This window comes from Austrofundulus limnaeus, unplaced genomic scaffold (genome assembly GCF_001266775.1).
Source record: "Austrofundulus limnaeus strain Quisiro unplaced genomic scaffold, Austrofundulus_limnaeus-1.0 Scaffold100, whole genome shotgun sequence".
NCBI classification, from domain to species: Eukaryota; Metazoa; Chordata; class Actinopteri; order Cyprinodontiformes; family Rivulidae; genus Austrofundulus; species Austrofundulus limnaeus.
In genome coordinates this window covers 1,537,028-1,549,235 of record NW_013952502.1, presented here as the reverse complement: position 1 = coordinate 1,549,235, position 12,208 = coordinate 1,537,028, and the positions used below count along the sequence as shown (strand labels likewise).

Here is a 12,208-nt window from a genome sequence, read left to right as displayed (position 1 = left end):
CCCCCACACCTACGGATGAGATATAAATTTGCATATAGGGTAAAAGCTGCAAAGCAAAATGAAATGCTCTGACTTGTCCCGGTTTTGACTGCAGTTCTTGAAGGAAAACTCACCTAAAGCAAACTGGATAGTGCAGTAAGAAAATTTATAGTTCTATTTTCTGTAATTGCCAGGTACCCTGCAAATAGGTTGCTTGTTTCGTTTTCTTTTTCCTCCCAACAGTTCCAAATTCTTCCTCTCTTGTGTTCGATGGAGAAAAATCCCTGGTGGCCGTGCCTGGAAATGGCCTCATGTTTATTTAAGCCTGTTTATTAAAGTTGAGCGCATGGCGCACCATTCATTTTCCGTGGTGTTTTCTTCCAGTCGAACCGACCCCGGAGCTATTCATCTGTCGGGGGCCGGGCGTAGAGCTACGACACAGGGGCCTTAACAGCATTTCGCCACAATGAGTGTGACATCAGCTCTGTACGCAAACCAGTGGGTGTATCAAAGAGAAGCACAATTACAGACGAGAAGACGGGGATAGGTGGTGGAATGACCATGGAGAGGGGAAAAAAATGTGGAAGAGTGGCAATGAGTGTCGGTGATGCAGCTTCTAATTTTGGTTCTGGCTTAAGCAGTACTTTGCTCCACTGCAGTCTTTTACTCTACAAGCATGAGCTAGCTCAAGACAGGTTGAGAGATAATGAGGAGCTGTTAAATTAGCAAACACCACCAACACTAAAGGTTGTGCTGCACACCTACACATTTTATATGTAAGACTTTCTGTATGTGCAGCATTTATTTATTTTTAACCTCTACTTAGCCGGGCAAATACCACCTATATCGCAGATCTAGTTTGCAAGGGAGCCTAACGTTCATGTTTATGAGGAAAACAGAAACAGGAGAAAACCCAAGCAAACACAAAAACATGCAAACGCCACACGAGACCCCATGTTCAAACCGTGGGGCATCAAACCCAAGACTTTCTTACTGAGGCATTAGTGCTAGTCACTAAAGGGCCCACTATAATCCATCTGAAGCTGTCGACGCACGTTTGTAGTTATTCGTCTGTTTTCACACACACCTTTCATAGCCCTTGAGAAACACCCCACAGAACTCCTGGGAAACCCCTCCTGCTGCGGTACAAGTCACTGTGGTTCCTTCCCGCTGGAGTCTGCACTCGGGATGATGGTGTTGGGGAGTGTGAACCTCCGAGATCCACCGTTGTTCACTCACATATCTGTCACGGTTACATCTCCACACGTTTCTGCAGACAGATTCCTCCGTGCAAAACATAGCTTATCTCCATTTAAGAGTTTTTGGTTATTTGACCATCTTTTTTAAATGTCTGCTTTCGTGTACAACAGTCAGTTTCCGGAAGAGAGTAGTTTTTTATAAATGAGTATTTGAAGCGAAATGCAGCGTCTGAGCGCTTTCAGCATAAACAAATATGCCCACAAACTTTTGACCAATCTCACAGTAAGTTCTTATGCAGAGGGGCGTGAAAAGTTCTCCCAAAGGGTTGCAACAAGGAAGAACGAAAGACTCAAAGCTGCAAACAATATGAGGCAATATACGTCACGAAACTGAGACAATGAGAGACAATTTCGGCAGTGGATGGAGGCCTTAAGCTCTCGTCTGTTGTCGCGGTTTGTCTCGGGTCTTTTGAAAGTAAAACCTTTGAATGGTTCATTCAACAAAAATACATAAGTAAAACAGGACTTGGCAAATATTGACAAGCTGTGAATCAAATTTTAAACACCAAACTAAAATGTATGGAAAAAAAACGATGAGGGTAGTATAAAGAAGAGTCCACACAAATCATAGGTATATATCTATATATATATATAGATTTCTTCATTTATTTTAATATATAAACCCACTAAAAGTTGTAAATACAACTTTGAATGAAAGGCACAGGAAAAATCAGACAATGCTGATATAATACTCAAAGAAAATTACAGTACAAAAGTGGACAGCTAGTTACGCATGAACAAATCCCTCGAGATTGACCTCTTTTCATACTGAAATACATCTGACCAGGGGCGGGACTAAAATGTATCTGACACAACAAATGAGGTTTAAGGGTTTCAACAGATGAAATCCATTAGCCAAACATGTTTTTATTGCTTTTCCTAACTGACAAGGGTCAGGTCAGCCTTACAAGTCATGTCGAAAACTAGGAGGGAAAACAAGAAAACAACAAGAAAAAAAAGAGCAGCTAATGTGCTTTCTAACTTCCCCTCTGAATGTAGTGGTTAAGTGGCTCATGTTCATTTAATTATTGGCCTGTCTTATTTTCTGTATGACACAAATTTCATTGTCATTTTACCATCTTAATCACAACATCAACATAGTTGACTTACAAAGAAACAAAAAACATTTGAAGCAATAGACAAAATTGTTTTTTCAAGTTATTTAAAAAGGAACATATCTCATAAGCTATGAGCAAAATGAGCCTGTATTTGTTGCTTTAATTTGGTGGTCCACTGAGTGTAAAATCAACCCAACCTCTAAGTGGTGCTTAATGTTTAAATATTGAGCGGAAATTTCTGGGCTGCGAAATGTAAAAGCGCAGGTCAGAATCCACTTTCTGGTGCAGGAAAGTCATTTATGGATATCTTCATTCCCTTTTCATCCATCGACCTGACAGAGCTTATTGCATTCAGCAGCAATGGGACGAGTCAGACAATAGCATTCATCAATTACTGGTATTTAAAGAGAACGGGGCTTTGTGGGGGCAGTACAATGTAGGTTTTATCTTGTAAAAGTCAATTTTTTAAATAAAAAAAATCTTTCTGCATCACTGTTGAAGGAAAAATGTTAACTGGTCATTTATCAATTCTGCTGCAGGCTGACGAAGCAAAGGGAGTTGTAATTTAACTATGGCTATTTTTGTTTTAGATGCCCCTGGATTTGATTCTTTGGGGACAGAATATCAGTACCCAAGCTTGTCAGCTCATAAAAGCTGTGTTCCTTTGTAGAACTCTAGTGGGAAATGACTGGAGAGAGAGGTGTGTAAACTTTGGAGTTCTTATTACAAACAGCCTCTTTGGTATAGACACATCTGCATTAAGGGACCACCAAAGTCCAATTATCGCCTACTTTTTCCCCATGAGCAGCTGTCTTGCCATTTCTGGTTTCTATTAAAGAAAAAAAATAACAAAAAAAAATCACACATACACAAAAAATGATTGCCACAATCCTGAAACCTGGAAACAGTGATTGATTTGAAATTATACTTGTGTCGCTGTCAAGGATTTTATTTCTCTCCTGTGCGAAATGCAAACCCCCAACCCCTTGCTTTTACTCTACACCTGCTTTAGCCCAGCCTTCCCTGCCGCCCCACAGCAGGAGATTCATGCTACTTCCACCTTCCAGGCAGCAATGCTACAGAAAATAAAAGAACAACAACAACCAAAAAAAAAAAACAAACCCATGGCACAGCAAAAAAATGTGCACAGCACAACTGACTTAAATTGAGCCCTGAAAAAAATAAAACAACAAAAAAATACTTCAAAACTGAAAAGGACTGCAGTAAATTCGAAACGTGTTAAAGTTTATTTTTCTAAATCAAAATGTTCTGATGGACATCATCAGGGCTGCTGCTCGGATGCTCCGGTTTACGTTAGCCTGACTCCAGTGAGGGATGCGTTCAGCAGAGCCCTTTCTAATCTCAGACCTCGAGGAGGCAGCCCAACCCCCAGAGCCGAAAGGTTACCACCTCCATCACCTCTCTTTTCTGGCTCGAGCAGGAATTTTTGTAGTGCCATACCCTTCCTGCACCAAGGAGCAAAGTCCAGGTAAAAAGGTAGAGCTTTAACAATTCCGCTTTGAAGTTTGAGTCTCACACTTCATGATGCAAGACCCAGCACCCTCTTGCTCTGTTGCACAAAGGCAGCAAATGACATCACGTACGTGAACCGGGATCCCAGGAGTCCGGGGGATAAAGAGTACAAAATTCAGTCTAAGTGCGTCTGGCTAACGCCGACTCCATGCATTACCTGGCCATGGCAGAGGACGAGGCAGCAGCTAGCCGTGTGAGGTATTCGCGCAGTTCCCTGGCCGCCTGAAAGCGGCCATAGCGCTTTTTGGGTTTGGTGCACTCATCCAACAGAGCATCAAGGTGTCCGTCTTTGGCTACATGGGAGGGCGGGTCGTGGAGGAGGCCTCCGGTGGTGCCCCGCCACGTAGCGTATCTCGACAGCAGGTTCTGACACACAGCATAGTAATTGTGGTCCACAGTGACCCTGGAACAAAGCGAGTCTTTTGAAAAAGACAGGCAGGCCTCCCTGTCGCACTCCTCGAACCGGCTCTCGTACCACACATCGTAGCTCTCTGGCTTGTCTGCAGGCAGATAAAAAAACAAAAATAAATTAAAAAACTTGTCACAAATAAGAGTTTCACTGTATCAAACTAAGACAGAAAACTTTTTCTTTTTATCGGTTTGAGCTATTTATTACTGTAGAAATCACCTCTCCCAGCAGCTGACAGGATCAACACAACACATAAATTTCTATGGCCACGAAGAAAAAATACTTTTCCAAAGCTCACAGCCAAACAACAATCTACTGTTTCTTTTGACAGAAATGAACCTCTTCCTTGATATACCGAGCAAATAAAATTCTTTCTCCAGCTCATTTCATTCTCTTGGTTTTTTTTTCCTTGGAGGATTGGGTTGGGAAACGAGGGAGGCAATAAAGAAACAAAAAAAAAGGTCGGGGGGGGGGGGGGGGAAACTGGAATGATGAGAGAGCTATTGGTTTGTGCATTAAAAGCAGATCAATATCACTGTAGGGATACGGAGGGTAGGGGGTGAACCCAGAGGATGCAAACACATAATCAGTGTATCAGCGTTGTAATGCACTTCTCCTCTGGCTCATCAGAACAACTCAATCAAACATCCAGCGTTGGGGGCCCCACTGCGGGCTCCCCAAAGAGGAGGGGCACATCAACCTCAATCAGTGAGGGTGATGAAGATGGATCTATCTGTGTGCCACAAGAGCACACCGGCACATAGAGATGTGCGCGCAAAAGCAGCAAGGTGAGGTGAAAGCAATTAATGCTTCGGAGCTGGTTGTGCATCACACATTGGCACTGATTGACAGATGGCATCGGGAGGGTGTCCTTTTTTTTGACACTCACACTGACGAACAGTCACAAAATTATGCCCACACACAGCAGTCAGAGCAACTAAAAAGAAAAAAAAAGGCAGGAAGGAATAAGTTCAGACTCAAGGACAAGGATGAACGCAGCAAAATAAATAAATAAATAAATAAATAAATAAATAAATAAATAAATAAATAAATAAATAAATAAATAAATAAATAAATAAAGTCTTTTGGCACTCCACTAAAAGTTGAAAGAAAGTTGTAGGGTCTATTCATTTTCCTCCTCCAGGTCTGGGTTTGAAAATACGAGAACATTTCCAAAGCAAACTAAATAATTTTCAAGTCAAATGAGCGGAGCAGGGGACGAGGCAGGACTGCCTAGTCTCACTTGTGTCCTGAGAGTATCCGGTACCGTCCATGTTAAGGAGCTCTGATTGGACTTGTATGCATTCCCCTCACTCCTTTGCCTTCACAAGGCTACACAGAGAAGGGACACTGGGCCTGAAATGCTTGTTAGCATAGTCTTACTGTTGAAATTCAAAAGCACGAGTCAGTTTTTAAGAATGGATGCCGGTGCTGAAGTGGTTCACTGAATACAAGAGGAAGAGTGGCAGCATGTGTGTTTGCATATGTGTGTGATTGTGTCGAGGTGAAAGAATAGCTTACATTTGTATTGCAATGGAAGAAGGCAAAAATAAATAGATAAAAAAATCCTTGATGAGGGCATACTTTTTTTTGCACCACTGTACTTTGCAAACAAAGGACACAGCTCAACTTGAACATGTTCCATCGCTCTGGAAGCCTTTGCATCCATATGGATGATCCTAATAAGAGGGTGGAACTGCACATATTTGATTCACAAATCAATTGGTTGCAGTTCAGGCCGACGACTTTCACATCACATTTCTGCTCGTTTTCAATCTCAGCCTCTAATTGTGGGGATTGGATTCTGCGTTTGAGGAGCCTTGGGAAGTTGCCGCGCCCGCTTCCTGCTGCTGTTCAAGGCACGGCCATGACCTAGTAACACTCATTACTGCCATGATCCCGCTTCTTCCTGCTGCGTCGCGGCACTTGGCAGACACACAAACAGATCCGAGGCGCACAAACATGCAGGAAGCGAATAAACTCTAGGCTTATACTCAGAAAGGCCAGGGTAAGCAGCTTGGGTTGTCAGGCTCTAAATGTCTCTGCCAGACAAAGGGAGGAGTCTCAACCTGGATTGTGCTTCAGGACTGGCAAAGGCTTTCAGTGACAGGGTGGAAAATTGCTGCTTTTGGCAATAAAATAAATGGGCACACTTCTGAGCATGGCGCTACACACCAACATAATCACATAGGAAATGAAGCAAAAATTCAAGAGGGGGAAAAAAAAGGCATGCTGGAGTAACTTGACATGTACAATACTTTGTGCTTCTCTGCTGTCAGATCTTGTAATTTGGCAAAATGGCACTTTCTCAGGATAAATTCATCACAATATGTCTCTTACAAATAAAAAAAATAAGTGCACACACAAATGCACACACTCCTTCACATACAAACAGTAGTTCATATCTGTCACGAGGCACAGTGGTGGTGAAACTTCAACACCTAGCAACACCAGTTTATCATTTTAATAGGACTTCTGCAGGAGGAGGACAAATCTAAGGGCCCAACAAGGTGGTCGTTGCTCTCTCTCTCTCTCTCTCTCTCTCTGAAGTGGCCCCTGGAAGAGGGACCGAAGGGAGGACAACCGCCTCGCTGAGTGTGTGATGTATAGCTTTCTTGGACCTTGTTACGAGGTTTATTCTGAGAGGCAAAAAACTAGGGCAGCAGAGATGGCTCGTTATCTGAACAATCTCTGCTTTGAAGGGGACGAAGTGTTAGAGGCAGAAAGGGTGCTGCAAGAGTATATATTCTTAGAAGAGAAGAGACTTCCAGCACATGCAAATTTGCCCGTAGCCGAGAGTCCCTAGAGGGCTTTTGTTAAACCTTCATCACTGCCTGACGTGTCTCATTTCTAGAAAATCCAAACAACTTAATGGACTAGTAATTGCATCACGTTTATTACAATTTTACGTGATGATTATTTTACTTGTTCAGTAAGAAACTACTGACAGAGACTCAAACATTCCCACCTCGTTACACAAAATCTACCGCTCAAAACTAAAGGATGCGACTAGGATTGAGCAAAATCGTATCATGTGCAGTTAATCATCAGAAAAACTCGCCGGTTGATTTTTGGCACTTAGCGGTTAATAAGACCTCAGAGCAGAGTATCCTGCTCGGCTCCCTTTCCCTCTTTCCTCTTCTAAACAAAATAATGGAACACCTTCTTCCTCGTCAAAGTCCTCACCTTGTCTCAGACACCCCCTCATCTCTGCCTCAACCTCTTTCTGAAAAGGTTCTGATCGGTCCATGTGTCCGCAGCTACCCCTCCATCTAAATCAGCTACAGCTCCACAATCAAAAATCGCCTCATCATTTTGATTTAAAAACACTGACTGACAAAATTAAACACTAAACACACTTAACTACCTCTTAACTAAAAAAAATCCAAACATGCTAAACATGCTATCCCTCAACTCTAATTACTCAGACATGCTTTCGCTGTGAATCTATTGTCGTCGAACCTCATTCAATTCTTATGTCCTTTTTTTTCTTCTTCTTCCTCTTGTAGATTATTTTTGACATTAGTTAAATAATTTCAGGCCTCAGTCAGAAAGGATGTTGGGAATATTGTGTTCGTTCGGTGGGGTTGGGGTTAGTATTTTATCCATGAATCTGCCTGTCTTTGGCTGCCTCATGCTGCAAAGCACTTACGACAAAGGTAAAAAAAAAAAAGAAAAAAGTGCCGTAAATTACTTATCATAACACAGGTTTTACTTGGCCTATAAAGACATTTAATAGTACAATAAAGCAAGTATTAAAGTAGTGTTTAATAGTTTAAGTCTCTTCTTCTAACACAAACTGAAAGATTCTTGGAGAAGGTGCATCTTTTCCACTAGGGCACTTTGAAACAGTCACGCGACTAAGATGTGCCGCATCGTACAGAGACTTCAGAGGTTAATCGCCATATTAATTGTTATTGGCTAAACACTACAATTAATCATTATAATTATTATTATTTTTGCCAGCATCACCCAACCCTAGATGTGACACAAAACTTTACAGGACAAAATGCGGCACTCTAAGAGAAAAAGGGTTACACAGACATGGACACAGAGCATTTGTGATAAAGAACTGATAGACATCGGCACTCACTCTGTTTTATCAGCCTTTTGTCTGCCACCAGAACGTTTTCAGCGTCGACAATGATGACTTTTCCGTCACGAGGGCCGACTGCAAAGTTATCGAAGCTGACATCAAGCAGGTACAGGGCAAAGTCAAAGTCATTGTTGGTGAGCTGCTCGGCAATGTCCATCAGCTGCCGTGCCAAGTCCACTCTCTTCTCCCACGGTGCATTGTAGTAGCTCCACAGCTCCTCGCCCACGTAGTTAACAGCTACCATGCGCCCACATGCTCCCAGGTACTTGGCAAATGGCCACCCTTCATCTGATGGAAAGCTCTGGGAAAGAAAATGTGAATAAAATAAGTCAGGCTGTGTAACAAAGTTGGCGGTTAAAATAACAAAAACCCTGGTGGCTTTGAAAAGTAAATTCTAACACATGAATAGAAAAAACCTTCACAGTGACAGAAAACATCTCTTTAATTTGTGCTGAAATACGTTTCTGAAAATAGAGGGGAGATGAAAGAGGGAAAAAATCCCAGACACAAAACGCAATGATACTGGATGCAGCCTTAGGTAATTTTTGATTTACAATTCTAAGCACAATAGCTGAAAATCTGCCAGAGAATCACGTGAAACAGAGCCAGCTTGGGGTACAACGGATTAAATTTAATAAAAGCAAAGAGCCAGTTGTGCTTAAGCCCTACAGCTGTGAGCTGATGTTCGCTGCTAAACTCAGTGGTTCCAGAGAACTGATAGGAGGTGATTTGTGGCAGCAGCAGTTAGCAGAAAAGCCATGTGTTGTGATCCAATGGTGAGGCGTTTTGACTGTTTTGTGGTGTTGGCTAACCGGGTTACTGCAGTTTGGGCATACTGACAAGAAATCACTGCACATTATAGGTTCAAACAGATTAATAAAGCCAAGCTAAAATAGCTAGAGGCAAGTGCCATCACTCCAGCTTTCTGATACCTTAATATGTCCAAGTTTTTTTTCCTCACATTTACTTAGGTTAAACAGAAACAAGCCTATCATAACAATCTTTTGCAATCACTCAAAGTCAAGTAGTAACATCTATAATGCAAATTCAAACAAGAGATGTAAGCTTTTATAAAACAGCTGCATTTTGGAACTGCTGCAGGCTGTTCTTTCACCCTTTTCCTAGATTTACTTAAGTTCATTATACTGTCACAAGCTGTTACAAAGGCTGAATAAATCAATGGGGAAATGACAGAACAAATACAACTTTTCTATGCAAATGATAAGATGTTCCCATCATGTAAAATAAACCCTCTGCAAAGGACCCCTATCTTTTATAATAAACACCTGCCATATGCTAGCTTAATGACAGCCCACAATTTCTATGTAACAAATTTCTTCAGGGCTGCCATTTTTGGCAGCCAGCCGGCAAAGAGATTCAGGCAGACAAGCAGGAACGCTCATGTTTCCCGGCAGCCTCAGGTATACTACCTCACTGAAAGCCAGCCTCATCAGGAACATTGCAAAGAAAACTCCTACAAACACTGCAGGTAAAGTGTGAACTATTATGACTGAAGCGTTCCACTCTGCTCTCTTGATAATTCAATATTTTACCAGCTTTCAATTTCTGTTGAGAGGCTGGAGGTTAAATATGCATGACTGCCCAAACTTCGTCAAACTTTAATGGAATACAAATTATTTACAGACAAATGTGTTAACCAACCTCTCCAACACTCTTCACTGGCCACGTAGGGGTTGTATCTCCAACAGAACAGCTGGACCCCTACCATATAAACTTTGAATCCAAGTAAAAGTAAGGGCTAAGAGAAACCACTGCTTTGTGAACAGGTGAATATTTAGGACTTTGCTGGTCCTCTTTTGTGCACAATGAAATATTGTTGAGGCAATTCATTTCAAGCAATCCTTAAGCTATGCTGTGCGCAGTGCAGCAACTAAATGCAATTCCACGACAAAAAAAAAACAAACTTCCAAGAGCCACTTGAAAATTAGCATGTATATGCAGCACTGAGTCAGAAACAAGAAAGAAAGAAAACCACGTTTGACAATGTGTGATTTGTTTATGTGGTATTAATCTATAACTCAGGCGTGTCTCTTCCTTCAATTGGTTTTAAAGGGGTACAGTGATGAGCTTCATGTGGTGTTGGTTGAATCTATTTCCCTGAGGTAATCTAATCAATTGTGGGCAAGACAAAAGTCTGCCCACAAGGCAGAACCTGCTTCCCCCAGCCTGTCTGTCTGTTCCTGTCATTCTTGAACTTGTCAATGACTCATTCCAACTTTAAAAAAATGTATTACCCTTATTCTACATTTTCAGTTGCAAGAAACTTAGGGTAAAAGTTTTGAGGAAGTATACTTGTAAAAAGAACTATGGACTGACTGCACCCCCAAACAGCAGTTGGATAGAAATAAACTTCAGACTACTGAGATATTGCTTGCCAATAGGAATTAATGCATTAGAGATTTTAGGATTAGAGACCTAATAGGCTAAATATCTAAAATTGCATTCTAATTTCTGAAGTTAGTATAGAACAATTAAGCAGACACTGAGTCAGTTGGCGGTATATCCCCATTAAGCCCACCTACCTCCCTTTGACCCAAATTCAAGCCTTACTCTGGTTTCTGTTGCTGCAAATCTATGATGCTCCTCATGTTGTTTAGCGAATGTAGCCCATCCGATGTTATGGCTGAAACATTTTTATAAAACAGCAGCCTCCCTCTCTCACCCCTGCAGGGCAGATGGACAGGGGTGTTTAGGGAGGAAAAAAGGTAGGGGGGGGGGGGTGCACAAACGAGGAGAAGAGAGAAAATGATGAAGACGATAAACAGAAAAGACAAACAGAGTGTTTTTCACATCTCTGCTTCAGCAGACAGGGGGAATAAACCAGCAAAGACCTGCCTGCTAAACACGTCTACTTCTTTGTTGTCAGATTGCAGGCCTGAGTTGGAGCAAAAGTAGAGCGGCAGCAGATTGGGGTGGGTGGGAAGAGGCTAGTGGGGATGTAGCAGCAGGATGAATGCCTCGAGGCTACTTTCAGACACTGTCAACGGCTGTTATGAGAAGGGCTTCAAGTTCGTCTGGCCCTTGTCGGCGGTTCTTAACACAGATGTCGCTCAGGTGCCGCGTTGACAGGCTTGTTGCTTTGCGTCGGTGTCTTAACTCATACCTTGACGCTACTGTAATGAGCTTCCTAACTTCACGTTTTGTATGCAATAAGCCTAAAGGAGAAACCTACTGAAAAGTGTAGGCATGCACACGGAAGAATGCACCTGAGTTTTGGATTCAAGCTCTGCAATTGCATCGGTTGATAAATACTCCAATCGTTCTCCCTTAGCTCATTTTAAATGGTTGCTCTGCGGAAGTCATTAACGTCCGCAATGAGGCATTTGGATGGTGGTGGTGGTAGGGGGGTTATCCTGAAAAGCACAGCCTTATATTACATCTACTGCACTATCTGAGTAGACCGAGGAGGTGCACTGTGTGTATGTGTGAGTTAATGCAAAGGTAGTGAATTTTACCAGTCTCTTGATGATATGAAGCTATTGAAAACTGCTGAGGGTGCTAAACTGCCAATGACACATCCCAGCAACTTTTACTGCTTTAAAAAGGTCTTATCACTTCTTGTTACTGTCACAGGAAACATTTCATCTTGTGCTTAGCAAAGACTTGAACTTGTAAAATATGATTTTTAATGACTTCTTTTAACGTACGATAATAAAAAGTGTGTGTGTGTGTGTTGGGGTGGGGGGTGCGATGGGCAAAACAATCCTGTCATTAAAGACGATGTAATGGTAACTGTTAAACCCAGTTTTATCTCATATTTAAGTTAAAATGGTGCACCATTGTTGCAATGAGGGGTGTGCTTTTCACCTCCTTCCATGTATCACAACAGACACAGTGGCGTTCTCTCGGGGGG

At 42.0% G+C, this 12,208-nt stretch overlaps 1 protein-coding gene across 1 annotated transcript in view; it reads right to left on the bottom strand.

Annotated features, from left to right (window-relative positions):
• Positions 1 to 1,803: 1,803 nt before the first annotated feature.
• Positions 1,804 to 12,208, bottom strand: part of dipk2ab (divergent protein kinase domain 2Ab) — a 25,722-nt gene continuing 15,317 nt past the window's right edge. Inside the window, exons 3-4 of the mRNA XM_014013396.1 lie at positions 8,332 to 8,635; positions 1,804 to 4,329 (exon numbers count right to left, since the gene is read on the bottom strand). Coding sequence (XP_013868850.1) covers positions 3,983 to 4,329; positions 8,332 to 8,635 — 651 coding nt within the window. The 3' untranslated portion in view covers positions 1,804 to 3,982. The remainder of the gene's footprint in view (positions 4,330 to 8,331; positions 8,636 to 12,208) is intronic.